Genomic DNA, 23,032 nt, shown 5'->3' on the forward strand with positions numbered 1-23,032 from the left:
TTTTGTTCAGATATTCCATAATAGACATGGAGTCTTTCTTCAGCATTTGAAATTCTCGCTTGAGAAACATGATTCTCGCCTCAGATATCTGCGAATATGTTTGAACTAGCTTATCCCACAACTCTTTGGCCGAACAGTCATCAGGAATGACTACAAGAACCTCCTGTGAGAGAGTTGTAGTGATATATGCCACTAACGATTGATCCCTTTTCATCCAAGTGACATATTCAGGATTCTTGAGAAGAACAATAGATTGCGCTCCTTTGTCGTCCGTTCTTTTCTGCGAAGTGAATTCTGGAGGAGGTGTGACTGATCCATCCAGATGACCAGAGAGATCCTGACTCTTTATAAATGGAATAATCTATCGCTTTCAGGTTAAAAAGTTGGTATTATTCAGTTTTTCAGAGACTAATTGGCCAAGGAAATTGGAAGAAAGTCCTGGCTGTGGGTGATGTGAATCCATTTGAATGCTTAGGAGGAGATTTGGAAAGAGAATGTAATGTTTGGAATGGGGATATTTTTGTTTAACTTTGATCAGAAAAAAAAAACAATATTCAAATAGGAATGAAACCAAGAGAATAAAGATATGGCTTCAGGACTGTGTATAGGAAAAGGTGAATATGAAACGATGTTCAAATATGGAAGGTGAATGGAGATGTAGATCACGTGATACCAAAAAAAAATATAACAAAACTCGGTTCAACTTTAGTGTGAAAACGCAGAATGTATAAACTAACAACAGTAATTTAATCAGAAACAAAACAAGAAATTAAAGATGACAGTAAGATGAGTTTCAGATTCACGTTAGAGTAACTTGACAGAAATAAGAGACTGTGTCGACAGATGGCCACGATGGGAGGTATTAGAATAACTTGGAAGAGACAAAAAGGAGCAGAGGGACTCGTCGCCGAAGATGAGTCCTGCAGACTTCACGCTGTCGAGGAGGAGAGGGGTTCGAGCACTTCACACTGCAGACTTCACGTTGTCCAGAGAAGGGTTCGAGCACTTCACGATGGTCGAGCACTTCACGCTGCAGACTTCACGCTGTCCAGAGAAGGGTTCGAGCACTTCACGATGATGGAGTCACGATGATGGAGCAGACTGTCGACGAGGGATGGAAACGAGGAGAGAAGGGCACACTTCACGCTGATGAAGCAGACTCTCGACGAGGGCTGGAAACGATGAATAGAGTAAGAGATTTCACACCCAGAAATTTACTGCTCTGATACCATGTTAGAAAAGAGCCTTCACGCTATCTTCTGCAAAAGAGATAAAGAAGAGATGGGAGAAGAGTCTGCAGAGAAAAAGACGTCAGACATCCTGCGTCTCCCATTCTATTGAATATATATTTAATGTACAATTCTAGGGTACAAAAATACCCTCTAATAAACTTTTAAAATACACTATACAGAGACTGGATCTTGACCCGATCCGATACATGAATCGGGTCGGGTTTGGGTCCAAGACCCAACAACGACTTCTTTTCAGAAGGTTAAAATCTATCCCCGTGCGGGGATGGACTTAAGCTTTTCCCCGCCCCGTCCCTGTCCCAATCCTTTAAGGGATAACTATAGACTAAGGGGAAACGGGGCTTCGCCCCCGTTTGGACCGGGGATGGAGGACATGAAACGGGGATGGAGGCAGGGGTGGAGGTTGAAATCCATCCATGTGCGGGGATGGAGGCGGGGATGAAGGTTCGGATTTTGAAACGGGGCAGGGGTGAATGTTAGAATCTTCACAGAAACTGCGTTGAGAAAGAGAAAATGAATAGAAGAAGAAAGGGGTTGCGGCTGTCACGATTTCAATATGTGAAATCGTGACCTAAACAGGGTATATTAATATGTTTTGAGTGTACAATATGGGTCTGGGTCTGGTATAATATCCAGACTCGGAATGAAATAAAACATATAAAGTTGTACATAAAGGTTATACCGGTGGATTTGGGTCTGGTATGATATCCAGACCCAAAACACCACTTTATCACTCCCCCTCAAGTTGATCATGGTTCTGAACCATGAACAACTTGCCTTTAAGCGTCCAAAAACGATCTTTTGTCAAGCCCTTGGTAAAAATGTCTGCAACTTGTCTTTCAGTGTTAACAAATTCAGGCTCAATCTCTTTTTCTTCAACCTTTTGTCTCACAAAATGTTGGTCGATCTCAATATGCTTAGCGCGACTGTGGTGTACTGGATTGAATGACATATTGAGAGCACTTTGATTGTCACACAACAAGGTAGATAGAGAGATCATTTCTCCCACTTCAGTCAGTAAGTGCCTGACCCATGTGACTTCGGCAGTAGCGGCAGCCATGGATCTATACTCAGCTTCAGTGCTTGATCTAGCAACAACCTTTTGTTTTCTACTACTCCAAGAGACTTAAGTTTCTCCCAATAAAAACATAATATCCTGATGTAGACCTTCGCTCATCAGGATCTCCTGCCCAGTCTGCATCACAATATACAATAAGTTCACGCACATTCTTGCCAGGCGACTGTGAAGAATATATCAACCCATCTCCAATGGTCCCTTTCAGATATCTGAGTATCCTCTTAACCGCCTCCATATGCCCAGTACATGGCGCATGCATGAATTGAGACACTTGATTGACTGAATAAACAATATCAGGTCGAGTAAATGTGAGATACTGTAACATTCCTATTAGACTGCGATACCTGGTGGGGTCTTCATACGGGTGTCCATCATGAGCACTTAATTTTTGGTGGAGCACACTTGGAGTGGCTAAAGGTTTGCAGTCTTTCATACCTGCCTTGCCGAGAACATCTATCGTATACTTGTGCTGAGTGAGGGTCAAGCCATGAGCCTGGCTATCGACCTCTACGCCAAGAAAATATCGCAAGGCTCCGAGATCTTTCATTTTGAATCTCTGACCTAATAGATTTTTTACTTCTTTGATATGATCTTCAGAGTTTCCTGTGATAACTATATCATCAACATAAATTAACAATAGAGTGATCACATTCTGACTTCTAAAAATGAATAATGAGTGATCATAAATTACGCCAAGAATCCATGTTTCTGAATCTCAAGGGAGAAGCTGTCAAACCAAGAACAAGATGCTTGTTTTAGGCCATAGATAGCTCTTTTTAGCCTGCACACATGTGTTTTACAATTTTGTTCTTGATATCCAGTGGGTTGTTCCATATAGACTTCCTCCTTCAAATCCCCATGCAAAAATGCATTTTTTACATCAAGCTGACTCAGCTTCCATCCATGCTCAACGACCAAGGAAAGAATAATTTGAATTGTTCCCATTCTCACCACTGTATTGAATGTCTCATCATAGTCTTGTCCTGCTTCTTGAGTGAATCCTTTTGCAACCAGTCTCGCCTTGTATCGTTCAATGGTTCCATCTGGTTTATACTTTATTTTGTAGACCCATTTGCATCAAACAACATTTTTGTCAGGTGGTCTGTGAACGATTTCCCAGGTTCCACATTCATGTAAGGCTTGCATTTCATCATTCATGGCTTCTACCCATTTAGTGGAAGTGGCTGCCTGATAGTACATGATAGGTTCATCTCCCTTATTCAGAGCAATTAAGAAAAGTTGAAAGTCCAAAGAGAAATTGTTATAGCTGACCCACCTATCAATAGGATGTCGCATGCGATTAGATCTTCTGACCTCAAGAGTATGAGAGGGAGTAGGTGTAGCTGCTGAGGTGTGATTTGAAAGATTTGGCGTTGTCGTTCTCTGTCTAGCATAGCAAATGCCCTTGTATCTGCCCGATATAGATGATATTTCTTCCCAATCTTGTGATCCCGATGTGCCAATAGTCTCAGACATTTCTTTTTCCTGCTGCACACAATCTAGAGGGCAGACTTCATTGGAACTAGCAAAAAATTCTGAATTCAGCCAAGGATAATAAACTTCGGTCATGGTAGAGGACATATCCATTGTGCCAGCTTGGTGATCAAAATTGTGTTCATCAATGATGACATTTCTTGAGATTCTGATACGTCTGTTGACGAGATCGTAACACCTGTATCCTTTCTAGTTGTCGGCATATCCCACAAATCTACACTTCTGAGCCTTGTCCTGAAACTTGTTTCTCAGGGACCGATCAATATGCACATAACAAACACATCCAAAAGCACGCAAATCATGATAACTAGGATGAGCTCCAAAAAGACAGTAATAAGGAGACTTATTTTCTAGAACAACCATAGGCAATTTATTTATCACATGTACGGCGGAATGAAAGGCTTCTGTCCACAGATTAATGGGAAGATTACTATCATGGAGCATACTCATGGCACTTTCAACGATGTGCCTGTGTTTTTGCTCAGCAATCTCATTTTGTTGTGGCGTGTGTGGGCATGACAACCTTCTTCCTATTCCATTATTTTGAAGAAAAGAAATAAAGTCACTAGATGAGAACTCCCCACCTCCATCACATTGAAAGAATTGGATAGACTCAGAGAATTGATTTTTTACTAAGGAAAGAAAATTTTGAAACAAAAGGAAAACTTCTGACTTATTTTTTATGAAATATATCCAGGTGTATCGAGAGTAGCTATCAACAAAGATTAGGTAGTATCTGCTTTCAGACCCAGAGGCAACTGGGGCAGGTCCCCATACATCAGAACATATCGTCTCAAAAGGCTTTGAAGCTCTCTTATTAATAGAATGAAAAGACAATACATGACTTTTGCATAAAGAACAACTGAAACATTTTTGGCTTTTCTCATCCACATTGAGACTTTCTTTTGGAATGAGATTATTAGAAACAAGTTTCTCAATAAAATGACTCCCACAATGTCCTAATCGACTATGCCATAAGAAAGGCTTATTACATTCAGAAATACTAAAAACATTTGCTGAAGGGAAGGAACACGACTCTAATGAAGACTTCGAATCCAGATGAATAGGGCGGACAGGATGACATGGAGCTTCTTCAAAGACATACATATTGCATCGTCTTTTTCCTTCAGCGAATGTTTCTCTCGTGCGAAGGTCTTTGATAGGCACAGAGAAGGGAGTGAATTCGACTGAAGCATGATTATCATCAACAAGCTTGGAAACAAAGGTAATATTTTTCTTGATATTTGGAGCATGAAGTACATCAGTAAGTTCAAGAGTAGAGTGTGACATGGGAATGACAAATTTTTCAACATGGGAAACAGGATGATGGGATCCATCTCCAGTGACAATGTTACTTTTGCCAAAATAACAGATAGGTTTAAAAAGTTTACCTGCATCACCAGTCACGTGAGTTGCTGCCCCTGAGTCGACAAACCATGTGCCTTGATCTTTCTGTTTTAACTTCAATTCTGAGAGGGCAGATATTAACAGATCTCTAATCTCTCCATTGTCTCTGATATTAGTGGGCTTTGCTTTCTGTTCTGTCTGTGGAGCTTTTCCTTTATTTTCAGGGTTGTGCCAACAATTCGCCTTGATATGCCCCATTTTGTTGCAGAGGAAGCAAGTGGGGATTGGCCTTTGTCCCTGAGTATGAGTTAAGATATTTGGAGTGGGAAGCAATCCACGTCCTCCGTGTTCATTTCGCCCTTATCCTCCTCGCCCTCGTCCTCGACCATAAGTCACTCCTGTGGCAAAGACTTCTTGGGAATTTGTATGAGCATGTGTTTCTTGAGAAAATCCCTTCAGAGTCATCTCATACTGAATCAATTTAGCTCTCAACTCATCAAAGGTAGGAAGAACATGCAGACATAATAGTGAAGTGACGATCATATTATAGTCAGGTCCCAATCCACTCAGAGTTTGCTGCACCATATCACTGTCACTCACGGCACATCTTATAACTGCAAGTTGGTCTGTGATAGTCTTCATCTTGTTGAGATATTCCATGATGGTCATGGAATCTTTTCTCAATAGCTGAAATTCCCTCTTGAGAAAAACCATCCTCGCCTGTGAAACTTGTGAATACTTCTGAACCAATTTCTCCCAAAGTTGCAGGGCTGTACAATTATCGGGGATCGCAACAAGAACCTCTTGAGACAAAGTAGAAGTGATGTATGCAACTACTGATTGATCTTTCCTTTCCCAGTTGAGATATTCTGCATTTTTGACATAGACAATTGAACTTGCCCCTTTATCATCTTTCTCTTCTCTCGTAACAAATTCTAAGGGAACTGGAGTGGTTTCATCCAAGTGACCTAAGAGACCTTGGCTCCTTATGAAAGGTATGATTTGTCTCTTCCAAATCAAGAAGTTTGAGGTGTTTAACTTTTCGGAAATGAGTTGATTAAGAAAACTTGAAGAGAGACTCGATTGAGAAAAGTAAGAATCCATGGAGAAAGGAAAGGTAACAAGAGTGTTCACAAAATGCACAATCTTCTGCCTGTAAGATTTGTTGATTGGCCTTTTTTTTTTTCGGGCTGTGTAAACCTTAAAACTGGCGATCAAAGACTGTCAGGTTTAAAGGGAATCAGAAATAAGTTTTCCCTTACACTTTTATAAGATTGGAGATTAACGTAATGAAAGTTGAAAATTTTCACATGGAACAGAAAATTAATCTGAATGTACTAAGTGTTTTTCAGATAAAAACAATGTGGGTACCACCTGTGACAGTGAGAGAAGACTTATTTTAAAGATGAGACAGTTAAAAAGAGAGGTGAGAATCAGATTAAAAACAAACTATTGTCACTCAACAAATACGAACAACAAAGAGGGCTTAATTTCTCAGATCTGAATACGCAGAGTAGATGCATAGAGGGGAATGCACAAGAAGTGAAACAGATCTGGTGCACCAGGTTTGAAAAAACAGGCGAAAAGAGGAAAGGATGAATCATGGGTGAAAAGGTGGGTCGATTCACGTGAACGATTGAATCAACTTCAGCGATTCACGTCGTTACGTGAATCAACTTTTAGTAGAATTTTCCTTTTGCGACACTCAGGGTCTGCGTGAACAAGGGTTCACGTGAATATCAGACCCTCGTGGGACATGAATTCACCAGCAAGAGAATAGAAAGGGGGTGGAAGGGGGTGGAGGAACGAGAAAAAGAACTGAAGAAGAGTACAAGGCAGGAGACAGTGGAGACCTCAAACCTTTCGTCGATCGGTTGCACCTTCGGAAGCCTTTTCAACCCTCGTTGGACCTTGGCTCTGATACCATGTTAGAATCTTCATAGAAACTGCATTGAGAAAGAGAAAAGGAATAGAAGAAGAAAGGGGTTGCGACTGTCACGATTTCAATATGTGAAATCGTGACCTAAAGAGGGTATATTAATATGTTTTGAGTGTACAATATGGGTCCGGGTCTGGTATAATATCCAGACCCGGAATGAAATAAAACATATAAAGTTGTACATAAAGGTTATACAGGTGGATTTGGGTCTGGTATGATATCCAGACCCAAAACACCACTTTATCAGTGAAGGCCTTGTCCCCCGCCCCCGCCCCCGCCCCGGTCCACTGCCATCCCTAATCAGCCCATTAGGGTCTGACTGTGTATTTTCATTTCTTGTATTTTTTATTTTTTGTTTTTAATGAGATGTGATTGGGCAACTAATGTGACCGTTGGGAGCATACCAAAAGCTAGTTGGGTTGGTCCCTTTGTTTCCTTTGTATTATAAATAGGGCTTCAAGACTATGTAAATTCCAATGCCTTTAGAGTATTTCATTCAATACAAGAGCATTTGTTTTGACCCTTGTGTGGGTAGTGTGGAGTGATCAAGTGTTCTTTTTGGTGCTTGTGTTCTTGTAAGTTTATAAGGGACATTTATTTACTTTTGTGTTATTTCATTACATGGTATCAAAGCTTTTGTACTCTTGAGTTGTTATTAATTCGGAAAAGCCAAGAGGAGGATCGTGAGATTGGTGGATCATCGGTTCATGGGATCGTTGCATCGGGAACCACACTATCAAAGAGCTCCTCAAAAAATCTTTGGTTATCTTCCTTTCTCTTTCTCTCTCTCTTATTGTTATAAAACATGGAGAGTAAAAGAGAAGTGATTGTCTCCATTCTTGTGCGACTCAATGATACTAACTATGTGATGTGGGCATCCATAGTGAAACATAAAATATGGGAAAAGGGTCCATGGGGTTTGGTTGATGGTACCGAAAGAGTGCCTAAACTTATACTTATCAAGATTGAAAATGGAAAGGAAGTGGTTCTTCAAGGAGAAGAGATGTCTAAGGCTGTCATTGAATATGAGAAAAAATGAAAAGAGTGGAAGATGGGTCATTCCAAGATAATTGGATGGCTCATCAATAGTGTTGACATCAACACGTGTTCTAGCTTAGTAAAATTTGACTTCACTAGTGATACATGAAAGTATCTTAAAGATATGTATAGTCTCAAGAATATTGCTCACACATGCAATGTCCAAAATAAAGTAGGAACTATGACCCAAGGAGAGATGAGCATTAGGGAATATTACAATGCCCTCTATCTTCTTTGTGATGAATTGACTTTTCTAGAGCCAAAATGACATTGCCCCCAAGATGTAAACTTTGTGAAAAACAAATTAGAACGAAACATTTCTATCAATTTGTTAATGGGTTTACACCCGAATTTGAAGCGACCAAGTTGGTCCTTCTTCATAGAGGAGGTGTACCTACCATAGTTGAAACTCTTGAAGAGTTAACTATGAAAGAAAATAGGTTGAAAAAACCATCTGCTTCAAAGGGTGAAAAATCCATGCTTGCTATGTCAAAGCCTGAACATTACACTATGAGTTATAAAGCTCCTCACTTTGTAAAAAATAATGAGAATGAAAGAAATTTCAATGACTATGAAAGAAGTCAAAGTGATAAAAGAAGTGATCATGAATACAAGAAGGGTGGCAAAATAATATGTTACCATTGCTATGAATCATGACACATTAAGCCCTTTTGCCCCCAAAGAAAGAAAGAAGATCAAAGAGATGATAAAAGGGTGGATTCGGTGAGACCATCCTTTGAAAAAAATGGTGTAGACGACTCCAAATACATCGGCTCATTATCTTTGCCGCAACTCATGGAGGCACTACAACCAATGTTCAAAAATCAAGTTTCTTCTCAGGGGGGGCCATATCCATAAGTGGCGACCCTGGTAAGACTTTTTGGATCCTTGACTCCGGTGCTTCTTTCCATATGATTCCAAATGAGTCTATATTATCCAAATGTCATACTAACCCAAATAATTCTTATGTTTCAACCGCCGATGAAACTTTATTAAAAATTAAAAGTTTTGGGGTTTTTAAAAAACAACAAACCTTCTTTATACTAAATATTAGAGTAGTACCAAAATTGAATTTAAACCTCTTATCCGTTTCTCAAATTGCGGGTCATGGATGTAAAATTTTGTTTTTATCTAATGATTGTTTAATACAGGATCTCCAGCCTGAGAAGCCGATTGGGCGAGGCCATAGAAGAGGAGATCTCTATGTTATGGACAATCTTGAGTTATCAAAACATACATTTTGTAATTTTGTGGAAAAGAAAGATATAGAAAATTGTTACAAAAGACTAGGACATCTTAATATGTCCAAATTATATAAATTGTTTTCATTTCTTACACGCTATAAAGAAAGAGATTTTGTTTGTGAATATTACATCCTTGGTAAAATGAAATCTTTACCCTTTGGGCAAAGACATTTTATATCTAAAAGTCCATTTGAGTTGGTACATTCAGATGTATGGGGACCGACTCCGGTTGTATCCAAAGAAAGAGTATCTTATTATGTTGTGTTTGTAGATGATTATAGTAGACACTCTTGGATATATTTTCTCAAATAAAAATTCATAATATTTGATTGTTTTAAAAAATTTCATTGCTATACAAAGACTCAATTCAGAACTAATATTAAAATCTTTAGAACCGATTCTGGAGGAGAATTTGTGTCTAAAGAGTTCAAAAATTATCTTGACTTACATGAGATTATTCATAAAAAATCTTGTCTTTATACTCCTCAACAAAAATGGACTAGTCGAAAAGAAGCATAGACATACTGTTGAGACCACTAGAACACTTCTTATATCAAGAAATGTTCCAAAAATGTTTTGGGCCGAAGCCACTCTTACGGCGGTTAGAATGCCTTCAAAAAACATTGAAAACATTTCTCTTATTGAAAAATTATTTAAAACATCTCCTGATTATAAAAGGTTGAGAGTCTTTGGTTGTAAATGTTTTGTCCTTACCAACAAAAATGACAAACTTTTTCTAAAAGCAATTCTTTGTGTTTTTTTAGGCTATGTCGAAAATCAAAAGGGATATAGATGTTATGACACTAAAAGGAACAAATTATATGTTTTAAGAAATGCTACTTTTCTTGAAAACGAAAATGGGTTCGGTAAAGAAAAAATCTAAGAGCATTGTGACTATTTATTTCTTTTTGACATTGTCAATAAACATGAAAGATGTGATAACATTCATGATGTGCATAAGAGTGACAACGAGGATACTCATGATGCACATGTGAATGTTAATGAGGGTTTTGATGGTATAAACCTATCTCATAATGAAATTCAAACCTATACTCGATGTACCGAAGACCATCCATCATGGGCTTTAGAAAGATATTCCCAAAATCAAGATATAGATTCTCTTATTGTTAGAAAATTCATGAGAATTTCAAAGGCTCCTAGTAGATTGATATCCTATGATTCTTTTGAACCTAGGCATAGATCTTGTTTAATGGCTATACACTCATATATAGAACCAACATCTTACCATGATGTTAAAAATTATCAAGAATAGATTAAGACGATGAACGATGAATTATAAGCATTAGAAAAGGCAAAAACTTGAGAAATTCAAACATTACCTAAAAGAATAAAAACTATATGGTGTAAATGGGATTATAAGATAAAAACTAAAAGTGATGGGACATTAGAAAGATATAAAGATAGGTTAGTAGCCAAATGATACAGTCAAGAATATGGGATAGACTATGACGAGACATTTGCTCCAGTCGCTCGAATGACTACTGTTAGAACCTTTATTTCTATAGCATCAATTAAAAAATGACCAATCTTTTAAATTGATATAAAAAATATTTTTTTGAATGCTAATCTCAATGAGGAAGTTTACATGGATCCTCCACTAGGTTTAAGTTTAGCATATAAAAAATTTCTTCAGTTACAAAAAGCATTGTATGGTTTAAAACAAACCCTCAAGGCTTGGTATGATCGGTTCAGTAGTGTGATGACACAACTTCACTTTAAATCTTGTTATACTGACGTTGCATTGTTTGTTAAGACTTCTAATATAGGAATGATAATGTTACTTCTTTACGTTGATGATATGATTATCATAGAAGGTGACAAGTAGGGAGTTAATCATATCAAAGATGTGCTTAAAGATAACTTTGATACGACAGATCTTGGTTTTTTACGATATTTTCTTGGAATAGAAGTGGCTTACTCACCTCATGGTTATTTTTTGTCGCTGACTAAGTATGTAGCAGAGATCATAGAACGGTCAAGACTCTTAATTGAAAAACGAGTTGATACTCTTGAGGTCATAAATGCAAAAATGAAGAAAGATGATAGAGAACCTCTGAAGGATCCAACTCTATATAGATAAATGATTGGAGTTTTATCTTATCTCTCTATTACTCGTCCTGATATTTCTCATGTTATTCATTCTGTTAGTCAATTTCAACATGCTCTCACTACAATACATACGAGTGTTATGGGTTATTTCTTTCATCTTCTTCCTCGTTAGAAGTTATTGCATATTCTAATTCTGATTGAGGGATGTGAATGATAGACGCTAAACCATTGGTTCCTGTGTTTTTGTAGGTGATTCTTTAATTTCATGGCGATGCAAGAAGCAACAAAAGGATCGTGCTATGACAACAACTACGTCTGAGTTAGTATGATTGTGACAATTATTAGAGGACTTGGGAGTTCACATTGCAGAATCCTCAAGATTATGTTGTGACAACAAGAGCGCAATATACATTGCAAGCAATCATACATTCCATAAAAGGACCAAATACATTAAAATGGATTGCCACTACGTTCGTCAAGAATTTTTGAAAAAGACCATCACGTTGCCTTATGTTCTATCAGATTATTAATTGACAGATTTCTTCATTAAAGCGCTCCCGTCACCTAGATTTCACTTTTTACTTGGCACACTCGCGGTTGTTACACCGTGAGTTTGAGAGGGGGTGTTAAGATTAGCCCTCTAATATATATATATATATATATATATATATATATATATATATATATATATATATATATATATACCGGAATACCCATCAAGGGCATTCCGGTCATTTTAAAGTGTAATAGGTGTCAGCCCATTAGGAGCTGACTGTGTATTTTCATTTCTTGTATTTTTTGTTTTTTGTTTTTAATGAGATGCAATTGGGCAGCTCCAACAGGTAGTTGGGCTGCTCCCTTTGTTTCCTTTGTATTATAAATAAGGCTTCAAGCCCATGTAAATTCCAATGCCTTTAGAGCATTTCATTCAATACAAGAGCATTTGTTTTGACCCTTGTGTGGGTAGTGTGGAGTGATCAAGTATTCTTTTTGGTGTTTGTGTTCCCTTAAGTCCATAAGGGACATTTATTTACTTTTATGTTATTTCATTACATAAGTTACTTTTTCTCTTTCAAACTGACCCTTTCCTTTTTTTTCTTCCTTCCAGACCAATCCCTTTGATCTATTTGAAACATTCTTTGGTGCAAGTATGGGTGGTTTTTCTCGCATGGATTCAACTGGATTCAGAACTGGCCAACGCACCACTGTTGTCCGGGGTGATGACCTACGGTGAGATGAGCTTTAAAATTAAAACTTCCTGAGCTTTTCCTTTGCTTCATCTGTACCGTGTGTTCTGCCATCATTAGCAGTTGATATACCTTATTGCTATGCTTGATTGCAAGATTTATTAGGTAGCTTTTCAGGAGATGAGTCTGCAAGAGTTTGTCTCCTGTTAAATGATTTGAATATGCTCCTCATGATTATTGTTTTGATCAATATAAGCTTAAAAATGATTTCACAAGCTCTTGTGGATGATTAACTTCTAATTGAGTATGTAGGATCCCCTGTTAATTTAGAAAGTTCTGTGAACATTGGCTGAATTAATAGACACAAAATAGGTGGCTGCCTGACTTCATCGACGCAATATAAGTGCCTGATTTCTTTTATCTTAGATATTTTTTGATATTTGCAATTTGAGATTACAACAGTTTTCCCCCTCCAATATAATTGATTGATAACTTGATAGTTCAAGTATATCATGGTTGTTGCAGATATGATATGTCATTGAAGTTTTCAGAGGCTATATTTGGAGTGGAGAAAGAGTTTGAGCTCTCTCACTTGGAGATTTGTGATGCATGCACTGGTACCGGCTCAAAGACGGGCTCAAAGATGAGAGTTTGCTCAACTTGTGGTGGCAGGGGTCAAGTGATGCGGACAGAGGAAACACCATTTGGTCTTTTCTCACAAGTATGTAAGTCTTTTTTGTTTTGTTTTGTTTTGTTGATCTTGATATGCATCATCAATTTCTTTTTTGAGAATAAAAAGGCCGAAACTTTAGTAGAAGAAAATTTATGAGGAATCTTATTGTTCTTGTGGCCCAAGGAGCTTGGATATTGAGAACAAAACACTTCATTTATTTAAATAATTAAATCATGGTCACCACATATTTTTTCAAAATTATTGAATTTTTAAAGGTTTATGGAAAAAGGAAAATATTATGATATTCAAGAAAATAGTTAAATTCAAACATCTCATTAATATCATAATGTTTTCATGATAATTAATATCATGATACTTTTCTACAAAATTCATTTTTTTAACATTTTGAAGATCTTAATTTTTTATTATTTATTTTTTGAATTTCCCTAGACTTTCAGAGAACCGTAACCCTCACTCCCCACCCTCACCTCCTGCTGAGATATTTCAGAGATCGATATAGGTGACTGTGATTTAAATTAAAAGCTAAGACAAGAAGTGCACTTTCTTAATTTGCTGAAGTGGTTGCATATACATTTTTATGTGAGGAAAGATTGATTGATATTTTCATTGTATGATATGAAAGAGAAAAGCTGCCTGTTCTTGATACTCCATTAACCCTTTTTCTGGTGTACTCAGTCCTGGATATGTATTCTCATGTACTTGAATATTTGCTTATCTTGCTTGTTCCCAGATCTCCGTTTGCCCAACCTGTGGTGGGGATGGCCAAATTATATCAGAATATTGTCGAAAATGTGCTGGTGAAGGACGTATTCGAATTAAGAAGGATATAAAAGTAAAGATACCTCCTGGAGTCAGTCAAGGCAGTACATTGCGGGTACGTGGAGAGGGTGATGCAGGACTAAGAGGGTATGTTCTGTTCTTGATGTCAAGTATGAATTTTTTATCTTGTTATAAGAACTTCTTGCATCCTTTTTGGTTTTAGTATGGCTGATTCATGAGGATGATAGTTTCTTGTGTGGATTGTTGCATCTTCTAAATGGTGGTCAATCATATTCAAGATGTTGTCTGGGCTGTAGAACATGTATTCTTAAAAAATGTGTGCTTGTGTGTCCACACCCCAAGGGGGGTTGGCGTAGTGGGGTGGGGCCTTGGCTGTTTGACGGGCAGTCAAGGTTCGATTCCCATGGGCGTTGCCCTTCTACGCAAGCCAACGCGTAGCATAGGCCCCGGGGGCAGGGGTCCTAGCCTCAGAGTTTTACGCTGCTGGCACGACGATCTTAGGTATGGCAGGCTGAGCCCGCGCGACCAGGTCTTCGTGCCAGGTGTGGTTTCTTTGGGTTATAAATAAAAAAAAATGTGTGTGCACGTGCATGTTCTCACGGATCTTTGTTTTTTTTCCTGCACGTGGATGGGCATATCTTCTAAGTGTTGATCATATGAGAATTGGTATTTACTATGTTCAATGCTGAAGTTTGACTCAAGATACACAGCATGTACCCAAATTTGCAGAGAAAAAAAAAACGGTCATTTAATGGTTCAATAAAAATTTTAAGCTTATAAAACTGTAGTTAGTGAAAACAAAACTGTGATCGATAGCCTTCATAATCAACCTTATCTATAGAATACAATAACGGTAACCTATCAAGATCCTAATTTATCTCATCAATCAGCAAATAAAAATTTCAGAATGACATGAAATATACTTGTAAGGAAAATGGGATCAACAGATATAACACTTGTCAAAATAAATCCATCGACCTATGAATAACATAAAATAAAGCGATGCTAACTCAAATATCATGAAAATTAGAAGGGGAAGCCATGAAATTCATGATAGGTCTGTTAGAAACATACTAAGAAGAGGGAAAATGGCTAGGGTTAGAGGAGATACAACAAACCAAATAAGAGAGCAAAAGGTCTTCACACTGATTATCGTGAATAAGAGTTCTAAATACAATACAAGGGTCGACCCCCTTTAGACCTGAAAAAGAAAAGAACAAAAAGACTAGTATACCCCTTTACTGTAGGGTATGTACATATAAACTTAATAAGTTACTTTACATAACTCTATGATACAATATAGTATATTGACTTTCAATACTCTCTTTCAAACTTGGAAGAATGTAAAGGAATCATTCCAAGTTTAGAAAGGAAAGAACTGAAATGCAAAAGGGGAAGACTTTTTGTAAACACATCTGCAATCTGATTCTTTGAGCTGACATGCTCCAAAGCTATAATCCCATCTTCATAAGCCCTTCTTGTATAATGGTAGTCTATTTCAATGTGCTTAGTGCGCTCATGAAACTCTGGATTCTTTGCAATATGAATAGCACTAATATTGTCACAATATAGTTGAGTTTTCTTTTCACATGGAATTCTAAATTCCTTTAATAACCATCGAATCCAAATAGTCTCAGCCACAACTTGAGTCATCGCTCTATATTCGACTTCTGCGTTGGACAATGCAACTCTTTGTTGTTTCTTGCTCTTCAATGAGATCAAGGAGCTTCTAAGAAAAACACAAAACCTTGTAGTAGAAAGTCAATCTCTAGTAGAGCCTCCAAAATTAACATCACAGAAGGCTCTCAAATCTTTGTTAGACAAAGACGAGACATACTTGATGATCCTGAGTACGGCTACCAAGTGAACCATTCTGGGAGCATTCATAAATTGACTCACTACATGAACTGCATGAGTTATATTTGGTCTGATTACAGTCAAATATATACTATAAGATCCTTTAACTCAACACCATCAGTTGCCCTCATCTTCAAGTTTGCATCCATGAGGGAATTTACTTGTTTAGAGTCATCTCTCAACCTTGCTTTCACAACCAAATCTGTAGCATACTTATGTTGAGACAAGTACAAACCCTTAGGGGAGTAGGTTATCTCAAGCTCAAGAAAATACTTCAAACGCCCAAGTCTTTCATCTCACACATATTGGTCAGTTTTTTTTTTGTCTCTTCAATCTTCTTTATATCATCTCCAATGAGAACCATATCATCTACATAAAGAAGCAATATATATCTTTCAAGATTGGAGAAAGACACAAACAAAGCAGGATCATGATGACTTTGCTTAAAACCAAATAACCTTCACTGCTGCATTGAACTTTTCAAACCAAGCTTGAGGTGCTTGTTTAAGTATCCTTGAGGTAATTTCATATACGCATCTTCTTGTAAATCCCTATTCAACAATGCATTCTTGGCATCTAACTGCCAAAGATTCCACTGTTGCATGGCAACTACTGCTAGCAATGTGCAAATTGTGGTCATATGAGCCACAGGAGCAAAGGTTTATGCAAAATCAATTCCAAAACAGTGACTGTACCCTTTAGCTACCGACCTGACTTTATACCTTTCCATTGACCCATCTGCCATTGTATTTACCTTATACTGCCATTTGCTGCCAATGATATTTTTCTTTGGAGGAGTTTTTACTAGCTCTCGTGCCCGCATTCTTTCAAGTGCATTCATTTCATCAACCATGGCTCTTTGTCACTCCTTTCCCGTTGCCTTTGTATAGGACTTAGGCTCAACATAGGAATGGATTAAGCCTAAAAAGCATGATGATGAGGTGCAAAAGACTCATAGGATACAAAATGAGACAAAAGTATAAAAGGTATATAACTTTTACGTACCTGAGAATACGCAAAAGAAGATGGTAACTCTAAGTTTTGTTGTTGTTGTCCCAGATCAGTTGTTGTAGGAATGAGATCAAGATTGACCTCTTCACTTCTCTGCTCTTCCACTTGATCAAAAAATGGAATTTCATTCACACCTTAACGTCTCCTTGCATAAATCTGACCAAATCTATCTTCTCTAGCAAGAACTTGCTCCCCTTGACTCTCCATCATCTCTCTCCCACCCTTCTTTTCTTCAAAAGAAACTAAAAATGACAAGTCAATTTCATTTTCTAACTTTTCTCCATACTGAACAAAGTATAACACATTCTTCTGAAAAACATGCCTGAATACCCACACTCTCTTTTCAACTGGATCATAGCACTTGTAATGTAACGCCCCAAAATTTCAAACTTGCGAACCTTTCAGAAAATAGGAGAGAAACTAAAAAAAAATTCTTTCCTTTCAGAGTTTATTTATGTAATCAGTGAAAGATAATTCTTCTGTTGAATTTAGAAAGGCATGCTGACAACTTTGGGCACGTTAGCTAAAAGAACCAAAACTCACTACACATGTTACTTGCAAAACACTTGGAAAAACCACTTTCATTTAAAGAAGTTCCCAAATAGTACAAAATTCGGATATCCCAAGGAAATTCTATGACAAAACCCAAAAACGTGCAAGACGCGAGCTAAGAGCAGGAAAGAGAAATCTTGAAGTTATCTTGCAATCACGCCATCGCCCGTGGTGTACCTAATCATCACCTGTACCCATAGAATGAGTTAGTTTCGCGAAAAACTAGTACGTGCACAAGAGAGACTATAGAAAATTAAATTAAGAGCATTTAATTCAGCATGCTAAGCAGTTTAAAGCAGATCATCAGTTAAACAGGTAAACGGTTCAAAGCAAGTAAGCAGTGCAACTGTTAAACACAACATGATGATTCATTTGATTGTAAGCTGTGAATTACCACGCAACTATCTAGTCTTATGACCCATCAACCAGTGTGAACAGACTTATGTTTCGATATTATTGGCCTGTGGGTACACACAGACGAATCGTAGAAACAACTGAGACTAGTTCGGGCGTCTGTTATTCTATGTATCTTCAATAACCCGAATAGTTAGTTGAGTTCGCTCCTAAGGTGACGGCTTTCAACCAAGAGAGGATTCCTCAAAGACAATTACTTGGCAACGGATGCATCTAACTTCTACATAAGTCTATGAGATCTACCACCTAGGATAATGTCTGGTAGTCCCTTTTCCTAATTCCAATGACTGGGGAGGCCGAATCTTTGCCCATGGGGTGGTTGTTAACAACCTGTTCATTGGAGTTTTTGTACAGATCCATCCTCTCCCTTGACAGAAACCAAAGGACGAATGTGTGCGTTAGGCGTTGCTTAACTAACGACCCATTCTACATGTTTTGGTCTTTCAGCCACTCAAGCATTTTGCCTGTGAAGGCGATCCCATTTTTATGTATTTACAACATTGTGCATTTAGCACTGTTCGAGGTCGCACAACCGTCTCATCCGATCATCGCAGTACTAGCGTGCAGTGCACGACTACAAGTACTCTAAGATGAAAGGGATATAGTTCCTCAATAAGAACCTCAACAGAAGTGTTTCACAAAGATGTAATGTTTCTCAAACTTTACTTTTAACATTCTTTAACTTTTGAAACAACCAACAATTTGTGCCAACATTTGGCATGCGATTTTTTAGAATCTCATCCGCTATCGTGGTATCTACATGCCTCGCATGACTCGATACTGGCCTCGATAAACGGGATACAGGTTTCTCTACAGAACCCCCGTTAAGAAGTTTGCTCAAGCCTCAATTCGGGGTTACCCGAGATATGTCAGATAGACGAACAGAACCAGCCAATCACATCCTTCCAAATACTTCGATTTAGGACAGTCTTTGATGCTTTTGCGCAACTTCCCAAATTCTCAAGTCTACTTTGTAGGACTGCTCACTCGAAAAACCAGGATCCCTTGCTAGGGATCCCTCTCCTTAGATGAGGATGTATCGTTAAGCCCCCGACTCAACTCTAATCGCAAGAGGGAGAGCGGTAAATGCTTCTTGCATCCTCCATGAGGATGCCTTTATAGCACATGCAATAAGCTAAAACTTGAGCGTCATCTGCAATGGCAAGGCAGTAACAAAACATTTGCAAAAGCAGGAGCTTGGGTGCAAAATGTGATGGCAAAGTAAAGACTGTAAGTAGGAGTGCAAATGCAAAGCCTGGGCGCAAAGCACGACGACAAAGAAAATACTGAAAGCAGGTGTACAAACGCAAAGCCTGGGTGCAAAGCGCGACGACAAAAGAAAGACATGATGGAAGGTAAATGACAAGGATCACGAAACTGCGTCCTTGAGTTAAATGCATACTCGTATAAATATATATATGCATATATATTTATTTAAGTGTCCTTTTTAGTTAATTGAATTCAATTCAATTGTCCAAGTCCTCCGTGCAATCTTCCCCTACCTTAGGGAGTTGCGAGATTGTTGGCGTCTGCAGGTGTAATCGATTGACGGCTCGGGTCACGGGGCACGAGCGGGATCCATCGTACGAGTTGCAAAAGCGAGATGTCAACATGCTATCTCAATCAGAAAGGTAGAGAGAACAAGGGCGTTGCCGTTGTCCTGACATGAAAGAAGCAGAGGCAGGGGCATCGTGCCCCTGCGAACGTGCTGAACGCGAAAAACGGGGAGGCATGGGGCTACACCTCTGCCTAACGATGGTTCATACAAAGACAGGGGCTGCGCCCCTGCCTTCCGAAAAATTGGACAGAGGCAGGAGCTGCGCCCTTGCCATTCGAAAGCGAGAGTAGGCGAGGGTTGTGCCCCTGCCTGATAAGGTGGAAGAGAGGCAGGGGTAACGCCCCTGCCTAACAAAAACAAGGGAGGCAGGGGGCTTCACCCCTGCCTGCCGAAGGAGCAAGGAGGCAGGGGCGAGGCCCCTGCCCGTCGATCACAAAGGGGGAGGCAGGGGGCTTTACCCCTGCCTGCCGAAGTTAGTGGAGGCAGGGGCAACGCCCCTGCCTACTAGAAGAAGAAGGCGCAGGGAGGGGGCTCGGCCCCTCCCCCACCAAACTGAGGGTGCAGGGAGGGGGCTCGGCCCCTCCCCTGCAAAACGAGTGCACAGGGAGGGGCTTGGCCCCATCCCTGCCAAAGGGTACGCAGGGAAGGGGCTCAGCCCCTCCCTTGCATACAGAGGGTTCAGGGAGGGGGGCTCTGCCCCTTCCCTGTCGCTAGAGGGTGCAGAGAGCAGGGAGGGGGCTCGACCCTTCCCCCGCCATCAAAGGGAGCAGGGAGGAGGCTGGCCCCCTCCCCTGCTAAAGGTGGTGCAGGGAGGGGGTTCGACCCCTCCCTTGGCCGCAGGGAGCACAGGGAGGACTCGAGCCCTCCCTTGCCGAAAGGAGACGCAGAGAGGGGGCTCGGCCCCTCTCTTGCCTACAAGGGTGCAGGGAAGGGCTCGACCCCTCTCCTTCAAACAGAGGCCACCGTGAAGGGGCTCGGCCCCTCACTTTCAAAATACGGCACAGGGAGGGGCCCGACCCTCCCTCGCTAAAAGGAGTCGTAGGGAGGGGGCTCTGCCCCTCCCCTGCGATTTAGGGCAGCAGGGAGGCGGCTCAGCCCCCCTCCTTGCGCAACAGAGAGGTGAAGGAGAGAAAAATGAACGAAGGAGAGGAGGAGGCGGTGCGTACTTGGAGGGTTGCCAGAGGGAAGGTCGCCAACGTGCGAGCATCGCCGGAGGCCGTTGCTAGGCAAACACAAGGAGAGTGGGAGAGGGGGTCGGGTACCGAGAGAGATACGAAAGGGCGAGAGGCGGTGGCGCGAGAGAGAGAAACAAGAGAACAGAGGGGAAGGAGGTTTCGAGAAACCTCCCCCCCCCCCCCCCCCCCCCCCCCTGCCACTGCGTGCTTTTATAAGCACGCAACTGACTAACACCTGACGGATCCAGGTCGGGTTTGGGTCCAAATAATTTTTTTTTTTGATTTTTTGTGGGTTTTACATATAACCTTTCTGCCCCTCAGCAAAATCAAGAAAGCAACATTTAACAACTTTATGAGATAACTTGTCTTTGGATTTGACAGCTAACAAAACAAAATATACACAACCAAACACTTTCAACATATCATAGTTTGAAACTTTACCATATAGCTTCTTAAAAGGGTATATGCTTTTAAGTACTCCAGAGGGCATACGATTTATCTGATAAATGCTTAGTTGAATTGCATCTGCCAAAAACACTTTGGGTACCTCTCCACCAAACAGAAGAGCTCTTGTTGTTTCCAAGATATGCCTGTTTTTCCTCTCAGCTATATCATTTTGCTCAGGAGTGTAAGGACAAGACTTTTGATGAACCACACGTCTTTCTTGCAGAAATCTTTCAAACACATAGCTAATGTACTCACCTTCAGAGTCAGTACATTGAGTTTTGATCTTAGCTGTAAATTGATTATCAACCATGGCACAAAGTCTCTTAAAGATTTCAAAAAGATCACTTCTATTTTTCATAAAATATATCCATGCAAACCTTGTACAATCGTCTATGAAAGTCACAAAATAGGATGATCCTCCTTTTGACACAATAGGAGAAGGACCCCATACATCTGAATGTACCAAATCAAAAGGACTTTCTGATTCCCTATCACTAGACTTGAATGGAAAAGCATGACTCTTGGCCAATTTACAGCTAATACAATCTTTAATATGATTTGACACAACTAGCTTGGATTTTCCAAGACTTCTTGACGACACCAAACTTTGCAACCTAGAGCTGGAAATATGCCCCAGTCTCTGGTGCCACAAAATAGACTCATCCAAAACTGAAGCTCAATATCCGATTCAAACTTCCTTCTGCTCTCTTATATCAATCTAATCCAGATAGTACAAATCTCCTTTTATATGGCCAATCCCAATCTTCTTCCCTGACAACTGATCTTGCACAACACAACCAATGGAGTAGAAGATGACATTACAGTGAAGTTTGGTAATTTGACTAACAAAAATAAGATTCATGACAAAAGATGAAACATGATACATTTGAAAAAAATTGAGTTTACTACCGGAATAAGAGTCACAAGTAATAGAACCTACTTTTGAGACAAACATAAAAGAACCATCTGCTGTGCGAAAAATGTCACTGTAGGGACAATAGTCAGCTAAAACAGACTCATGAGGTGTCATATGACATAAAGCTCCATAGTCTATTAGCCAACCAGAGGAAGGAGTTGAGATACCTGAGAAGGCAGTTCCAGAGTAGGAGGCAGTTGTGACAGACGAAGAAGAGCCAACAACTAACTGAGCAAGAAGCTGTAACTGCTAGATCTTATGCTGAATTTCCTGCTGAACCTTCTTTAATCTCTGAAGTTGTCCACTACCCATCACTTTATCAAGTGTCGTGAAATAGGTTGGACCCGTTTGGGTCGGATCCAGACCCGAACTGGGTTTTGCGTGTTTGACGTCCTTGCAGTGTCATTCTTGTAATATTGTGTTTACTACCAAATTGTTTTGTAACCTGTGCTGTATATAAATATCAACTATTAGGTCACGTAGGATTATGAAAAATACGTGAACCTATTGCAGCTCATAACGCTCTATCGTCTTCCTCTTCTTCCACCTTTTCTTCTTTTTGCTCCTATTGCAGATAGGCTCTGGTGGATATCAAAGCAAGGTTGGATCTAGGGCTTGGTATTGTTTTCAAAAGGTATGAACATAGAGATTAATGACTTCTTTTAATCAGGAAATACCCCTCCATCGTTTCTTGGTTTTTCTTCTTTGGTGAAATTTGTGTTATCGTATTATTTTCTTAAATACGATCTCTCATTCTCATCCCCATCTCTCCTTGAAAGTGCTTTCGTGTTCTCATCTGAAACATGCCCCCTTTATTAAAAATCTATTGGTCGTGTTCCCATATGAAACACGCCCCTTTTTTTTATTAAAAATCTATTCTTCCTTCAAATCGGCTGCAACAGGCAGCATCCTTTCTTCCCATCCTCACCCAAATCGTGACCTTCTCTTCTCTTTTGGAAGTTGTTCACGTGTCTCTAAGAC

At 39.5% G+C, this 23,032-nt stretch overlaps 1 protein-coding gene across 2 annotated transcripts in view; it reads left to right on the forward strand.

The window, feature by feature from the left end:
* LOC149835309 (uncharacterized) overlaps positions 1–23,032 on the forward strand; it is a 77,602-nt gene that overhangs the window by 20,035 nt on the left and 34,535 nt on the right. For both annotated transcript variants that reach the window (XM_090008371.1, XM_090008372.1), the window contains 3 exons: positions 12,569–12,690; positions 13,173–13,368; positions 14,072–14,247. In XM_090008371.1, coding sequence (XP_089864497.1) covers positions 12,569–12,690; positions 13,173–13,368; positions 14,072–14,247 — 494 coding nt within the window. The remainder of the gene's footprint in view (positions 1–12,568; positions 12,691–13,172; positions 13,369–14,071; positions 14,248–23,032) is intronic.

This window comes from Nuphar pumila, chromosome 6, assembly GCF_984573655.1.
Source record: "Nuphar pumila chromosome 6, dmNupPumi1.hap1.1, whole genome shotgun sequence".
Taxonomy (NCBI): domain Eukaryota; kingdom Viridiplantae; phylum Streptophyta; class Magnoliopsida; order Nymphaeales; family Nymphaeaceae; genus Nuphar; species Nuphar pumila.